The sequence below is a fragment of the Rhinolophus ferrumequinum genome, chromosome 13 (genome assembly GCF_004115265.2).
Source record: "Rhinolophus ferrumequinum isolate MPI-CBG mRhiFer1 chromosome 13, mRhiFer1_v1.p, whole genome shotgun sequence".
Taxonomy (NCBI): Eukaryota; Metazoa; Chordata; class Mammalia; order Chiroptera; family Rhinolophidae; genus Rhinolophus; species Rhinolophus ferrumequinum.
In genome coordinates, this window is record NC_046296.1 from 55,781,519 (window position 1) to 55,799,339 (window position 17,821).

General features: G+C 35.4%; 1 protein-coding gene and 1 long non-coding RNA gene across 2 annotated transcripts in view; one reads left to right on the forward strand and one right to left on the reverse strand.

Annotated features, from left to right (window-relative positions):
• Positions 1-11,354, forward strand: part of LOC117033030 (uncharacterized) — a 43,874-nt gene extending 32,520 nt beyond the window's left edge. Inside the window, exons 3-5 of the long non-coding RNA XR_004424828.1 lie at positions 7,377-7,491; positions 8,247-8,316; positions 11,037-11,354. This is a non-coding gene — a long non-coding RNA (uncharacterized LOC117033030). The remainder of the gene's footprint in view (positions 1-7,376; positions 7,492-8,246; positions 8,317-11,036) is intronic.
• The window catches only part of UBXN2A (UBX domain protein 2A), a 31,032-nt gene extending 13,248 nt beyond the window's left edge, over positions 1-17,784 (reverse strand). The window contains exons 1-4 of the mRNA XM_033124893.1: positions 17,646-17,784; positions 10,248-10,302; positions 4,071-4,209; positions 3,099-3,205 (exon numbers count right to left, since the gene is read on the reverse strand). Of these exons, the coding sequence (XP_032980784.1) occupies positions 3,099-3,205; positions 4,071-4,209; positions 10,248-10,288 (287 nt within the window). The 5' untranslated portion in view covers positions 10,289-10,302; positions 17,646-17,784. The remainder of the gene's footprint in view (positions 1-3,098; positions 3,206-4,070; positions 4,210-10,247; positions 10,303-17,645) is intronic.
• Between the last annotated feature and the right edge of the window lie 37 nt (positions 17,785-17,821).

The following is a 17,821-nucleotide window of genomic DNA, read 5'->3' on the forward strand; positions in this document are numbered from 1 at the left end:
TCAACAGATGGTTGTATTGTGCTTATGTAAGAATATGTAATTGCTTAAAGAGGCATCATTTTAGTGACTTACTCCCAAATGGTGTTAGGAAAAAATGGTCGTTGTACTATACTTGCAACTTTTGTATAAATTTGAAAAAGATTCAAAATTAATTATACATTATAAAGCAATTTGATATCTGTATATACATTATACATATAGACAGACATATATACGAAAAGTCGGACAATTGAATTTGTGAACTTTCCACCATGCACTTACACAGTGGAAAATTCACGAACTTAATTGTCCGACCTTTTGTATACGTATATATGTATTGAAAATTGGCTGCTATCAACCCTCTGAAATAAAGATTGACCAAAAAAGGGGCTTTGTGCTGTCAACTGATGTTACACCTAAAAACACGCACTAAGGAGAGAGTGTCATGGGATAGAAATTTAATACTGGATGTCTTTTTTGGAAAGCAGAAGCATGAATATGAGCATCAATGGCAGAAAGAAGGTTCACGCCTTGTATTCATTAACTAACTTTCTAGCAATCTATCCTGAAAGAGAAATCAGAAAAATTGGTCAAGATTTAAACACAATTTTAAGAAAACATAGGAGTAAATCTTCAAGACCTTGGATTAAGCGATGGTTTCTTAGATAAGATGCCAGAGCAAAAGTAAGAAAAGAAAAGACAGATAAATCAGACGCCATCAACATTTAAAACTTCTATGCTTCACAGGACATCACCAATCGCTTCTCAGCCTTTTGGCTAAGATCAAGTGCATAGGACATCACCAAGAAAATGAAAGGACAACACAAAGAATAGGAAAAAATATTTTGAAAACATATATCTGATAAGGGACTTATGTCCAGAATATATGTAAAACTCTCCCAATTCAACAAAAAGGCAAATAATCCAATTTTAAAAGTAGGCAAAGGAAAAAAATGGACAAAGGATTTAAATAGAGATTTTTTTTTGTTTGTTTTCAATTACATTTGACATTCAATGCTATTTTACATTAGTTTCAGATGTACAACATAGTGCTTAGACATTTATGTAATTTATATAGTCACCCCCCCGCCCCGATAAGTCTAGTACAACCCTGGCACTATATATAGCTGTTGCAACATTATTCATGGTATTTTCTATGCTATACTTTACATCTCTGTGACTATTTTGTAACTACCAATTTGTTTTTTTTCTTTTTTAATTAAAGTTTATTGGGGTGACAATTATTAGTAAAGTTACATAGATTTCAGGTGTACAGTTCTGTAATACATCATCTATACCTCACATTATGTGTTCACCGCCCAGAGTCAGTTCTCCTTCCATCACCATAAATTTGACCCCATTTACCCTCCTTTTTTTAACTTTTATTTTTTATTAGTTTCAGGTGTATAAAGCAACGTAATGGTTATACATTTACACCCCTCACAAAATGATAACATCCCCAATTACTACCCCTCTGACATCATCTATAGCTACTACAATCCCATTGACTATCTTCCCTATGCTGTGCTTTACATCCCATGAAATTTTAGTTGACGTTCAATATTATTCTACTTCAGCTTCAGGTGTTATAGCGCATTGGTCAGGCATCTACAGTCTATGAAGTGATCCCCTTGGTAACACCCATCTGACACCCTACAAAATCTTGACAACATTATTGATTATATTCCCCATACTGTATTTCATATCCCCATGACTATATTGTGTCTAACTAATTTGCTCTTTCTAATCCCTTCCCCTTCTCCCCATCCCTAGCCCTCTCCCATCTAGCAACCATCAATTTTTTTCTCCCTATATCTGAGTCTATTTCTGTTTTGTTTGCTCGTTTATTCTGTTCTGCAGATTCCACATATAAGTGAGATCATATGGTATTTGTCTTTCTCAGTCTGACTTATTTCACTTAGCATAATAAGTCTCGAGGTCCATCCATCCATGTTGTTACAAATGGTTAATATTTCATTTTTTTTTTCCTTTGGCAGAGTATATAAATAGACATTTCTCGAAAGAAGATACACACATGGCCAATAAATACATGAAAAGATGCTCACCATCACTGGTCATTAGGGAACTGCACAGCAAAACCATAATGAGATACCATTTCATATCCACTAGGATAGCTATAATTGTAAAAAACTGACACTAACCAGTTTTGGTGACAATGTGAAAAAATTGGAACTCTCATACACTGTTGGTGGGAATGTAAAATGGTGCAGTCACTTTGGAATGTAGTTTGGTGGTTCTTCGTAAAGTTAAACATAGAGTTAGTTTAACAATTTCGCTCCTAGACCTGAGGGAAGTGAAAACATACATCCATACAAAAACTTGTCCATGAATGTTCATAACAGCATTATTCATAATAACCAAAACATGGAAATCACCCAAATGTCTAGCCACTGATAAATGAATAAACTAAATGTGATATAGCCATACAATGAAACACTACTTGGCAATAAATAGGCAAATCCATAGAGCTAGAAAGTAGATTAGTGTTTGCGTAGGGCTGTGGGGAGGGCAAAATGGAGAGTGACAATTGTATGGGGTTTCTTTTCGGGCTGATGAAAATGTTCTGATGGTTGTACACTGTGAATATACTAAAAAAAAATGAATTGTACACTTTAAAGGGATGAATTTTATGTTAGGATAATTACATCTCAATAAAGCTACTATTTAAAAAAATTAAATACAAGGATAGTCACAGATATATTTTTTAAAAGATTTTTATTAAAAATATAGCTAACATACAATATTATATCAGCCTCAGGTGTACACAATAATTATTCAACATTTATATATCTAAAGAAGTGATCACCATGATAAGTGATATTTATTTAAACATAAATATTAAATAACAATTAGGATGTGGTATTAATACTTGGCGAAATTAAATTAGTTTAAGTCAGATTTGGATTGATCAGAATTCAAATTCCTACACTTTTTTCAAAATTATAGCTGTGGCTCGCTTAAGAAAACCCATCCTATGAAAATCTGAATTTATAAAAGAAAAAAAGTATCTGTGAATGTGTAAGGATGTGTAAACAACATTAAAAAGGATTCTTCCAAATGAACACACCTAAAATATCCTATTTACAAAGATTGCTTACCCTTTTTTGATGGAGTTCAGAAACTGTTGACTTGCACCATCAGAATAACTTCTGAAATCATCGTTGACTGTAAATCCATTTTTCCATAATTTTATACTTACATCTACCTGCACAGCAGTAAGAAACAAAATGCATCATGTTAATAAAAAGTACAATACTTCTGTATATTGCAAAAATGCTTTATGTGTACTTCACTTTTTGTCACACAGAATATTAATAAGATGTGCATTGAAGGGTTAGGATTTAATAACATTTTAAGTTTTACTGTTTCATCAGGAACATTCTTCATTGAAACTAGCATTTATTTTCTACCCACAAGTACAAGCAAGAATTACTAGTAGAGGTGCCAGCAGCTTTACTAAAGTCAGCACAGTGACAGAGTAAATACTGTTTCCCCGAAAATAAGACCTAGCCAGACCATCAGCTCTAATGCATCTTTTGGAGCAAAAATTAATGTAAGACCCAGTATATTATATTATAATATTATATTATATTATATTGTACTATATTATATTAAACACCCGGTCTCATATTATAGTAAAATAAGACCGGGTCTTATATTAATTTTTGTTCAAAAGACACATTAGAGCTGATTGTCCGGTGAGGTCTTATTTTTGGGGAAACACGGTAATAATACCTTATTATTATTATGAAAACAGTTTTGACCTCATGTACCCTCTAAACCAGGGGTGTCCAAACTTTTTTCAACGTTTTTCACCAAGGGCCATACGCGGTAAAATACACAAACAGCCGGGCCACTCACTCGAGGTGAAGTACGTATTGCCTCACCTGGTTTATTTAAGTAAACTAAATATATTTTTGGAATTTGCTGCGGGCCAATTAACAATGGATTGCGGGCCGCAGTTGGCCCGCGGGCCTCAGTTGGCCTGCGGGCCGCAGTTTGGACACCCCTGCTCTAAACGGTCCATATTTTGAGAAACACTGAAAGAGAAAAATGTTAGGGACATTTACCTGTTTTTGCTGTTCAGTGGGAGACAAGCATTTGGCACCAACCTTCTGAGCTTCCTCAAAAAGGCTGTCAACAAAATATTCACAAGTAGTTTGTTGATTATCACTGAGAGGTTGGTTGTCAGATCCTGTTTCACAAACCCTACACACACACAAAAAGAAAACACGCACTATTGACTACTAATTCTCTAAAAATTTACATCAATTGTTCTAGTGAAGGGATGCTGAACTGAGATGCTACTACCTCCACGTCCACAGTTTTGACCCTCTTCTAAGTTAAGAGACACGTGACCTTGAGAAGTCATTAATCCTTTTGGTTCAGAGCAGCATTTTCTCAAGTTCAGTGTATTGACACTTGGGGAGGGATAATTCTTTATTGTGAGGGCTGTCTTATGCAGGGCAGAATGTTTAGCAGCATCCATGGCCTTGACCCATAGATACCAGTCACATGCATACTCCTCCTCCCCCAAAGTGTTATAACAACCAAAAATATCTCCAGACATTTTGTCCTGGGGTGGGGCAGAGGGTAGGGGTGGGAAACATCTCACCAGGTTGAAAACTACTGGTCAAGAGTAAAAAAATGTGTTCTGTGTAAAGGGCTCAAAATGGCTTGAAAAGCGGTTATAATGTACTTTTTGGTAATAGAAAGCACTCTTGAAACTAAAGGTGATAATCCATCAGGACCAATCAGAATCATAGTTTTGCTACTTTGAATACTTCAGAAAGAGATTTCCCACCGAACACTTTCATTTGTAGTGGTTTAATACTCTACTGTTTTTTTTTCTTTTTTTAATTGCGGTATAATTGACATACAACATTATATCAGTTTCTGGTGTACAACATAATAATTCGATTATCTGTATTATTGCAAAATGGTCACCACAATGTCTAGTTAACATCCACCATCATAGTTACAAATTCTTCTCTTGTGATGAGAACTTTTAAGATTTATCTTACCAACTTTCAAATATGCAATACAGTATTAGTAACTATAGTCGCCATGCTGTACATCATATCCCCATGACTTAGTTACTTTACACCTGGAAGTTTGTACATTTTGACTCTCTTCACTCATTTTGCCCACTCCCATCTACTGGTTTTTATTTTGTATTTACAGTATGTAGGAAATTTGGTTTATAGAAAAGATGGTTTCTGGTTGATCTTTTTTGAAGTCACATAGAAAATTCATAAGTGTACTGAGATACAACTTCTCAGATTCTATAAATAATGATCAACACTTTTTATAGCTCATACACTGTGCCAGGAACTATAAAGTAGATACTCTCAACCACATTTTATAGATAAGAAAAATGAGTCACAGAGAGGTTAAGTTATATGTCTGAGGCTACACAGCTAGTAAGTGGCAGAGACAGAATTTAAACCCGGTTAATCTGTCCTCCAAGTCTATGCTCCTAACCATGATAAGCTATAAAGCCTATCTTTATAGCTAACATTTATTAATACATGTTAGGAAGTATTCTAAATACTTTACATGTGTTAACTCATCCAATCCTCACAGTGCTCTAAAAAGCATGTATTGTTTTTATTCTCATTTAATAGATAAAGAAAAAGCTTAAGTAATTTGCCCAAGATCACAGAGCTATTGGGAGGTAGAGCGGGAAACTGAAGCCAGGATAATAATATCTGCACTCCTAATCACTGAGCTACATTGTCTCTCAAAATAGCCATTATTACATTGTTAATAAATTGATGACGCTCAGGGCAATGTTTTAAGTACATTTTTTTTACTCTTCTAGGTAATTCTCCCTATATCTACTCTTAAGACACTCCATATTATCATAAAGTGTTAATTATGCCTTTTCCAAGGCCATGACATGATACTTCTTACACAAAAATAATCACACCCTAAAATGATTTCTCACAATACTAATGATTTTCTCCTTTCTTTAATAGTACAGCTATGTAGCAGTAGAGGATACCTTCCAAAAGCTCAGGTTTTGTTATTTGTTTAGGTACCTTTACTAAGCCATACCGCCTTTGGGTAAGAAACTTAGCCTCTATGTGATGTGCCTTCCTTGTCTGTAAAATACAGATACTACCACCTATGTCACGTGGTTGTTGCGAAGATTAAATGCAAATACATATAAAGGTCTATACCTGGTATACAGTATGGACCACTATACACACTGGCACATGGTAAGTACTCAAATATTAGATAATATTAGAATCACTTTATGTGTTCCAGTTTTTGTTTCTTCTGTTCAGAAAGTAGTTTATACTTAATTAAATAATTACTAAGTACAAAGCCAATAAAGCTGAGCATCCCGAGTAGCTGAAGTTTTATTGCTTTATCTTATCTATATGGTAGGTAAATTCTACTAAATTTCATATGTTAATTCAAGTCATTCCAACATTTACTTAGTATCTACCATATGCTAGGTGGTAGGGAGATACAAAGATGAGTACGAAATAGTCTAGGTTTTTCAGAGTTTCAGAGTACCACGTGTGAAGGTGTACAATAGCTTTATGCCCACAAATTTGATAACTTAGATGAAATGGATCAATTCTTTGAAAGGCACAATCTACCAAAACTCACATAAGGAGGAACAGATAATATGTATAGGCCTACATGTATTAAAGATATTGAATCAATAATTAATAATCTTCCAAAACGGAAAGCACCAGGCATGAATGATTTCTATTAAACATTTAAGGAAGAAATGATACCTAAGTTCTCTACAATCTCTTCCAGAAAGTAAAAGAAGAAGGGAATACTTCTTACTCATTCTATGAGGACAGCATTACCCTAATATTAAAACCAAAGACATTACAAGAAAGGAAAACTCACAGACAATATCTCTCATGAACACAGATAATAAAATATCAGCATTTTAAATCCAACAATAAGTAAAAGAGTCATACACCATGACTAAGTAGGATTTATTCCAGGAATGCAAGGCTGGTTCAACATTAGAAAACCAATTAATGTAATCCATCACATCAATACACAAAAGAAAAAAATCACATGATCATATCAACAGGTGCAGAAAAAGTATCTGACAATATCCAACACCCATTGATGATAAAAACTCTCAGCAAAGTAGGAATAAAGAGGAACTCCCTCAACTTGATAAAGAACATCTATAAAACACCTACAGCTAACAAGATAATTAATGGTGAGAAACTAGATGCTTTCCCCCCTAAGATCAGGAACAAGAAAAGCATGTCCCTTCTCACCACTCCTCTTTAATGCCATACTGGAAATCCTTGCTAAACCAGTAAGACAAAAAAAGGAAATTAAAAGTGTACAGATCAGGAAGTAAGAAATAAAACTGTCTTTGTTTACAGATGACATGACTGTCTACATAGAAAATTCCGAAGAATGAACCACAACAAAAAACTCCTGGGACTAATAAGCAATTACAGCAAGGTTGCAGGATACAAGATTAATATACAAAACCAGGTGCTTTCCTATACACCAGCAATTAACAGCTGGCATACGGAATTAAAAACACACCACTATACACATTAGCACCATTTGTCAAACTCCATAGAACTGTACAACCCAAAGAGTGGACTCAAATGTAAACTATAGTTAATAATAATGTATCAATATTGGTTTTCCAATTATAACAAATATACCACACTAATACAAAATAATAATAATAATGGAAACTCTGGTGGAGATGAAGATATTGGGAACTGCATATTTTCTGCTCAATTCTTTTGTAAACTTAGAACTATTCTGAAAAGTAAAGGTTATTAATAATGAAATAATTTTTAAAAAGAGCATGAAAGACATTCCTGGACAGACAGGAAAAGGGGGGAAGTACACCACATTTAATGTTTCTTTATAATTCAGAGACCCTGTTTATATTTTACTATATTAAGCTACAATACAGCAAACTCCCATGGACATACTGATGCATGTGGACTTGCCTTAACACTAAATATACCCAGAGAACTTGATTATTTCATCTTTGTTTTCTACTCTTGTCACTATCATTTTATGATGCAAATATCAATATTCCTCTTCATAATTTGGAAACCAGATCCCCAAAGCTGTTATGGCTAAGTAAATAGTCTTGAAGTCTCAGGAGTTCTTTCATAAAAAAAGTACACAAGCTTCAGGAAAGGGACTTTGAAACATGTATTCTGACTACAGAACAGCTTCTTTTGCTCACTTTCTCATTTACTACTGTGTTGTGTCTAAATAAGGTTTCCAACTAGCTGCTGTCCAAATATAGGTGAAGGATTGACATCTGTGTATACTTTGGTAGCACATATGGTAAGTATGGATTTTCGCCATTTATAGTCTTTGAAAAACTGATACACTTAGAAAATCAGTCTTTTCATTTTTTACTTGGTGTTTCTAACAAAATCTTTTTGTTACAAAGAAAATTATAAACTCTAATGCTAATATTTTTGTGTAAGACATCTTATTATTTAATTAAATTCAAAGTACTGATACATTCTACAACACAGATGAAGCTTGAAAAGATTATGCTAAATGAAAGAAGCCAGTCACAAAAGATGACGTATTACGTGATTCCATTTATATGAAATGTCCAGAATAGGTGAATCTATAGAGATAAAAAGCATGTTAGTGATTGTCAGGGACAGGGTGTAGGAGAATGGGGTACAATATGACTACTAATGGGTATGGGGTTTCTCTTTGGAGTGATGTAATGTTATAAAACCGACTGTGGTGAGAGTTGCACAACTCGATGAATATACTAAAAAACACCGAATTGTATACTTTAAATGCATAAATTATGTGGTATGTGAGTTAAGTCTCAAAAACACCGTCAAAAAAAAAAGTCCTAAGTTAATTTTACTTTTTTAAATTAGTCAATTGATTTCTTTCTATGTAGAAGAGTTAACATAGCAGGCCTGACTGCTATCCCCTGAAAGTCCTGCTTACTTACCTTACGAGAGTGTGGAATTTTAGTATGTGACTAGCCCCTAATAAAAAGCCTATACTTATTGTCAATGAACTTTCCTGGTAGATATCATTTCATATGTGCTGTCACCACTTGTTACTTGGGAATTAAGTGCGTCCCGTGACTCTATTGGGAGAGGCCTCTTGGAAGCTTATGCTTTCCCCTGGACTTTGCCCCATGTGCCTTTTCCTTTTGCTGATTTTGCTTTGTATCTTTTCATTGTAATAAATCATAGTCATTAGTACGACTATATGCTGACTCCTGTGAGTCCTCTCACCAAATCATCAAACCTGGGGTGGTCTTGGATGCCTCTGACACAACCTCACAATTATACGTTAGTATCAAACACCGAGGGTGCCAAAGACATGTGTACACATGACTTGTATTCATCTTCTGTTATCGGTGTATATTATTACAATTTTAGTACAGGTTTTTCCTTTCTTAAAATGTGTATACATTCTTTTGCCCCCCTCTGTATTTACATAAAACAATAACTACTTTAGGGAAAAAATAACAAGTGATACTTGTTTGGTATAGAAGCATTTATAAAGTGCTTCTAAGTATGAAATAAATACTTGTCTATCTCCTTAAGTGAATTATGAATGAAAGAAATTTATCTCAAGTATATAAAATAAAGAGTATAATACAAGATAAATATTTCACCTCATATAAGTGAGAATCAAGTATTCCATAGTGATAAGAACCATGGACTTTGCGTCTACCATTTACTGAGTGCCAGCTAGGTGCTAACACTATGCTAAGTGCTTTATATTAATTGGCTACCCAATTCTTCCCCAAATCTTTCAGGTACTGAGATACAGCCCCAGTTTATAGATGACATATCAAAGCTCAAAGAATCTACCTAAGTTGCCAAAAGGCCAGAGAGATAGCATAAGACAGAGATGAGAGTCAAACCTAGGTTTATCTGACTCCAAAGCCATTATATTTTCACTACGACTCCAACACAAGAGGCTAATGAAGTAAATAGTTACTTGAATTTCTCGCTTATATACGAACAGAGAAAAATGTAACAATTTTTTTTTTATTAATAACACAAAAATTTAACTTCACTAAAATCCATTCAATGCAGCCATGGTAAAAAAAAAAATACTTTAAAATGTATTACTATTAGGTATACATAGCTGAGATAATCAATTAGGTATATAACTGAGATAATGAAAACTTACTATACAGTCAGTGAAATGCAGTAAAAACAGAGAAGGATATTAACAAAAGCATTAATAACAAACAAAATTCATAGCTTGAATTAACTTACCATTCTTCTTTTATACTTTCAAGATTATCTACTTCTTTCATTCTCTTTTACCTTACTGTAAAAGTAAAAAGAAACAAGAGCCAAAGTTCTTAATTTAGTACATTAAATTCATTCTTAGGTATACATTAATATTCTTTAACATAAGTTATTATGTAGCCCTAAAGTAACACTAAAAGGGTCTTCAGAACAAGTGACCAAACTCAGAGCTGTCACTAGGACATACATTAAATTATGTTTTAAAGTTACTTGAAATAATTCCATTCTGTGTGGTTTTGTCACCAACTTGATAGTTCAGTTCATTTGTTTCTTAAGTGCGTAAAGTATTTATATGGTTCCAAAGTTGGCCTAAGAAACAAGACACATTCAGAGAACTCCAGCTTCCATCTGTGCTCCTCTACCCTGGCCATCCCAAAGCAATGAGGACCAGAAAGCGGGTTACTACAAGTAGTCCGCTGCTCCCACTTAAGTCTCCAAAGGATCAGGAAGTGACTTAAAGGGTAACTGAGGATGCAGAGGCAGCCTTTCATGGGATAAACTCAGTCTGAATGATCTCAGGCCCTGACTTCCATTCCACTTTCCTGCTGCTAATGGAGCTGGGCCCAGAACCACAGCTGGAGCACTCATTCTCTAGCTGGAGCACTCATTCTCTCTTAGCCTCTGTTTTGCTAGAAATTAAAGTAGCATAGTGGAGTCTGCTCTGGAAAATATCCTATCATTGAAAATTGTTTAAATACCTCTATTGCTTTTATTATGAATTGAATGTCTACTGAGAGTGAAATTATTTCTTAGCTTTTTCACGAGAAAACTGTGAGCAATTCTGAAAGACAAAGGGGAAACTGAAAGGAAGAAAAAGAAAGGAAATGCAAAGGAGCCGAGGGGTAAATATCGAACATGAAGTGGGGACAGAACCTTCAGCAGCACCCCCAATTACTTCAGACTCTACCTTTTCGCTTGACCATAAGGTAGGAGGCACTAAAGGTGACGGTATCTAACAATCAAGGCAAATTGGATGTCTCTATTGTCTCAGGTGGGTATTTTCTATTTCTAAAGATTTCTTAAACCTTCCTGGACTGATCTTCAAAATTATTCCTTAGAATTTAAAAATGAACACAGACCATTATTTCATTGAGTTTTAGCCAATATTTATTAAAAATAAGGCAATGGATTAGGCATTTGCTTTACAAAGTAATAAATCAGGTAAGTGGGAAGATGTTTTTTACAATATCAAAAATTTATAACGTCTGAAATGGATTATATGACTAAATAAACATATGCTTAAAAAATGTAGCCATTAAAAATGATTGTAAATTATAAGCTACAATACTGTCAATGTTCTTTTGAGTTTCTAAGTGCTTATCACATTTATTAGATAAATATATCATTCTATCTCTGGATCAAGGATGAACCTAAAGCTCAAAGGGAAAAATAATTGTGGATATTATTACTTATTGTACGGGGAAAAAATGAGCTAAAACCATTAAAAGGATTTGAGAAGGTAAAGGGTAAGCATAAGAGACCTAAGATCCTTATCTATTTGAATAGCAATACAAAAAGCAATTGTTCAAAATTAATTAATTCGAAATGTACGTTTAAAAATATGGCTGTAAAAACAGTTATGAGTTGAAAAAATAATTGTCCTAGGGTAAGAGAGTTGGGAGCATTTTTTAGTTTTAAGTCTTCTAACACTATTTGCCTTTTAAACTATATGTATATGTCATTTTCATTAAAAAACTTAAAAACCAGGGGTGGCTGGTTAGCTCAGTTGGTTCGAGCACAGTGCTCTTAACAACAAGATTGGCGGTTCGATCCCCACTTGGACCACTGTGAGCTGTACCCTCCACAACTAGCTTGAAACAATTACATGACCTGGAGCTAGCTGATGGGTCCTGGAAAAACACACTTAAAATAAACAAAAGTTAAAAAAAGAAAAATTTAAAAACCAGAAAACAAATTAAAAATATATTCAGAAAACCAGAATTTCATGTTCACTAATGTTTTCTCCTACAACTTTCTTTTTCAAATCTCCTATTTCTAAAACTATTTAATTGCTTTCCTTTAAAAATTGCTTCCCTTTCAAATATACACAAAAGATTAGAGAAAAATATAAACACCCAAGTCAACCATTCAGATTTCAGAAAAGTTTACACTTTGACTTATTTGCTTCTTTTTTGTTTATTCAAGAAATAAAGCATTTTAGATATAATACAGCACTGTTGGATATTTAAAAATATTTAATACTATTTAACATTTAAATAAAAATATTTAAAGTAATTGGTATGTCTTAAATATGTGCATCTTATTGCATATTAATTATATCTAAATAAAATTTTTAAAATATTAATAATGTATATTTGGCACCTACTATATACCAGGCATGATTCTAGGTGCTTGGGATATACATCCTGAACAGAACAAAGATCCCAACCCTTGTGGACATTACATTTTGGTGGTGCTGTTTGCTTTTCCACTTGACAGTTTTCCAACATTATTTTCAACTACTCAAAAACAGTCCCTTAGTTTAGATATGATCCTTATTGTACCATAAACACAACGCATTCATTCCACTTCTTCACTCACATCATAGACATGCTTCTAGGCATTCAAATTCTAATTACCCTTCCAATTCCCAACCAATATCCACTTCTCCCATAAAGGTGAACTATTAAACGCTTATTAATATTCCTCTCTTAAAGCATTTAGATTTTTGGCATTTAAATCGTATTATCTGATATTGTTTACTATTGTTTCTTTTGTGTCTTTTATAATAGCTCTTCCTACTTGATCCAAGATCCTTAAGGACAAGGTATCGTGACTACACACTTCCTGTTTCTTCCACAGTGCATATAGTTAGTGCAAAGCAAAGAGCAGCCACCCTTTAAGTATTTCACCACGTTTCCCACGAATAGGTTATTGTTGTGTAGCAAATTACTAATATTTTTCATCACTTCATAGTATAGGCTACTGAGAAACTGTTTTTACTTGTTTTATGATAGCAAAAGAGAATGAAGAACAGACCTAGGATTTGAGTAACACGGAGTAATTACCCTTCTCACAAGGTTGTTTGAGGACTGAAGGAGATACTGAGAATACGATAATGTTATGCTCCTTTCTCTTTTCCCACCGCTCTGTCATGACCTCTGTTACAAGGATTTGGAAGAAACATCTTCAGACTTAGTCTTAAAAGTTTTAATTTTGACATGGCTATGAAATTTTACCTTTGATTTCACTAATTGAACTTTTAAAAGCATTTATATACGTATTGAACCTCCCACCACTATGTGTAAGGCACTGGTTTAGAATCTATGACAGAAGCATCAATAGGACAGACACAGTCTCTATTATCAGCGTGTTGAGGGACTAACAGGGAAAAAATATACTGAATTTACTAATTGCAATCATGGCATAGATTATGAAGTAAAAAATGGATATAGAGTCACTGCTATTTTAGGTATTTCCTATCATAAATTAGTAATATTTAAATAAAACATGTAAAATTTATTTATATCAATTGAGTGAGCTTCCACAATTATCACGGTCAGGTGACACGAATGAACCTAAGTCATGTTCTGTACAGTAGAGGATAGAAAAAGCCATCTGACAAACACCTAAGTTACCAGCATGAAGTGAGCCTAAGAATGGACAGATGAACAATTTCTTCGTTTTGCTTCAGTCAGTTCCAATTAGTACCACTACCATCTCACATATGTATTGTATATAGCAGTTTACCAAACACCTTCCCCAATATTATCCCACTTACTCCCAACAACCGCAGTGATAAAAATCAGTCAGGAGACAGAGTAGATTGAGCTTTTGGGAATATATCCACTAAAAGGAAAATCCAGTCAAAACAGATTTAAACTGGAAGCATTTGAGATCTTGCTTCCTGGTAATCGTCATCAGTTTTGGCTTAAATAAACTCTTATAAACTTTTTTTTTTTTTTTTAAGATTTTATTGGGGAAGGGAAATAGGACTTTATTGGGGAACAGTGTGTACTTCCAGGACTTTTTCCAAGTCAAGTTGTTGTCCTTTCAATCTTAGTTGTGAACGGAGGGCGCAGCTCAGCTCCAGGTCCAGTTGCCCTTGTTAGTTGCAGGGGGCACAGCCCACCATCCCTTGCGGGAGTTGAACCGGCAACCTTGTGGTTGAGAGGACACGCTCCAACCAACTGAGCCATCTGGCCACCCTTACAAACATTTTTTAAAAATGGATTTAGATTACTAAGAAATGTAGTCTTTTTAATTATACATTAGAATTTGAATAGAAAAAATGTGCATATTAACAATTTTCCTCATTTTTATAAGCATATATTACAGGCTATGATTTTTTTTTTTAAGATAGGGATTTGTATCAAGATATTATATATACCATTGGGTATGCTATCTTTACATAGTAGCTGAAGTTTCTCCTTAAGGATAAAGCCATTCCTGGCATTAAACACAAAGGAAAAGAAACCAGTGGATCACATTTCCATGTGGAGTTCCTTTCATTTAGATCTTCTGTGAAATCCGATTAGGCCTCCAAGTGCAAACTACGGTAGCATCAGAATCAAACACTTTAAAACACAGTTCATTTGTATATTTTATAAATTCTAGTTGACTATTAAGTAATAAAGTTTTAGCTTATCTTAACTATAATCACAGTAATAAAGAACACACATTTGTGTCTTCTAGAAAAAAGTTAATGCATAAGTTATAGGCTCCCAAGGACCATATAATGATCGGTAATTTAGATGAGAAAATCCCAGGGGAAAGGTGAAACTTCCACAGAGATTGTCAAGATCACTGAGTCAGCCATCCTTTGACACCAAGACATTCTCATTCCAGGGTTCTATACTGAAATGTTACCTACCTTGCAAAACTCATCTCAAATACAATCACCTTTTGAAAACTTCCACGATTCCTCCAAAAGATACGAATATAGATTTACTAACAGCAAGGAAAGATCAGTTTTGTGTCCTTAGAATTTGCCCTATCTTCACAGCCACAACTATCATCTCTAGTCCCCCTCCAATCTGGTTTCCACACAAAAGTCAGGGTGGTGACCTTTTTGATTAAGGTACAAATTTGATTGTGGGACTTCCCTGCTTAAAACCCTTCAAAGACCTTTCATTGCTCTTTGAATAAGGTTCAAATCCTTTAGATAATATTACAATCGTGTTCATTGTACTATTATCTCATTCTACATTTGAGTGGTTTGAAAATTTCTCTATAAAAGATTAAAAAAAGAAAAAAAAAGGTCGCAAATCCTTAACATTTCTTTCTTTTTTTTTTAATTAGTTTCAGGTGTACAAAACAATGCAATAGTCAGACCTTTCACCCCTCACAAAGTGATAACCCCCCCAATCTATTGCCCCTCTGACATCATATATATCTATTACAATTCCATTGACTCTATTCCCTATGCTATACTCCGTATCCTCTGACTATATATATTAAATTATAGTTAACACGATATTATTCAACTTCAGCTTCAGGTGTACCGTGCAGTGGTCAAGCATCTATACCGTCCCTGAAGTGGTCTCCCTAATAAGACATGTGCCCATCTGATATCCTACAAAATCTTTACAATTCTATTGATTCCATTCCCCAAACTGTCTTTCATATCCCTATGGCAATATTGTAGTTACCAATTTGTGCTGTCTAATCCCTTCCCCTTCTCCCTTATCCCTGACCCCTCCCATCGAGCAACCATCAGTTTTTCCTCTGTACCTCTGAGACTACTTCTGTTTACTTTGCTCATTTATTCTTTTCTTTAGAGTACACATATAAGTGAGATCATATGGCATTTGTCTTTCTCCGACTGACTCATTTCACGTAGCATAATGTTAACATTTCCTAAAGTGCCTCCACAGCATCTCTCTGGCCCTAACTACAGCTCCCTTTTCTTTTCTACACTCAATCCAACTGCTTTGACCTTTCAGTTCTGGGATCTTCCATAGCCTTTGTGGAACCTATTTTTGCCTGGACCTTTCTTCCCTCCTTTGGGATTCACCTCCACCTATTTCTACTTACCCCATGTTATCTCATCTTGAAGGTGACCTTCCTAGGAAAACCTTAACTGATTTCCCAGCTGCGATAAGTGTCCCCTAACTGCCAACCCCTTACATGTTCTCACAACACTCTATATTCTTCCGTTTTAGCTACTATGTAGGTTGATTGGCATTTATTTGTGTGATGATTTGTTTAATATCTGTTTCCCCCAGTGACAATTGTAAAGTCCTTAAAGGCAAAATCTATATTGGTCACCATCATATTGTTAGCACTCAGCACACAGCAGGCACTAAAAAATTTTGAATGATAACTTAACATTAAATATTAAGTAATTACAGTATGCATGTAAAGTATTTACCACAGTGCAGCGCTAGGAGTCAGTGCCCAATAAGTAGTAGTTTCTATTAATACTATATTCTGTCTTGTATCTTTGTAATTTGTGTGCTTAATTACTCCATCCTGCACACAATTCTTACTCATTTTTGGATCCCACCAGCTCCTGGCACTAACTTTAGTGTTTTACATAGGTGCTCAATAGTCATTGAATTTAATTGCCTTTTAAATCAACTCGACTTAAATCAAAACACAGTATCAACTTTTAAAGAGTTTTTCCCATTAAAACTAACCTATAATTTAAAAACTTATAAACATTCCCAAAACACACTTGAGCTATGACTATGAAATAAGGAAGTTGATTTTCACGTCGCTTACACAATGTCATACTGTACAGTTAGTTCCACATTGACATCAATACTGTTAGTTTCCTATCCTTATTTTCAATGATCTCAAATTACGCACGAAGGAACCAACCCTGAATACCACAATAACGTTCATTATTGCTGACAAACAATAAACTGCGAGTAAAAAGAAAAACGGACACATAGAAAAAAAAGAAATTAAATATGAAAACAGCGAACACCAAAACTGGAAGATAAAGTGTGTTGTAGGAGACTGGTAATGAACTTAACTAACAAATGTCCACCCAAAACAGACATGCCTTATATTTCTGTACTGTGCTTTTGCAGCGATCGCCTTTGTAAATCGGGACATTTTCACAACACATAACTCGAAGTTTCTGAGCGTCTTCGGAACGAGAAAACCAACCGATGTGCTTCCTCAGAGCTTGCACTCAGGAAGCAAGCAGTCAGCAGGCCGAGATCCGCGCTCCGGGATGGGCAGGAATCTCGCCCCGCCGCCGCCCGTCGGCGTCCTTCCCGGGTCGCAGACACGGGTCCAAAACCCTCCGGAAGCCGGGCTCACCGAGACAAAGACCAGCGCGGCGGCACGGCCGGAGCCAACGATTCCCACCGCCCCGCCCCGCCGGGGAAACGCCGGAGCAAGCCCGGCGGCGAGCGGACCGCCCAGCCTCTCACCCGGCCGAAAGCGGCGCCGCACTAGGAAACTCACCTCCGGGCGTGGCTGCTGGAGGGGACCGAGACGCGCTGTCCCCTCGCGGCCTCGTCCTCAATTCGCTCAGAGGCCGCGGGCGCTGCCGCCGCCGGGCTGGAGCTCGTCAGATCTGGAGCACTGTTGTCCCCAAAAGACCCTCTCAGGCTCGCGGGCCGCGTTGCTGGGACCGCCTC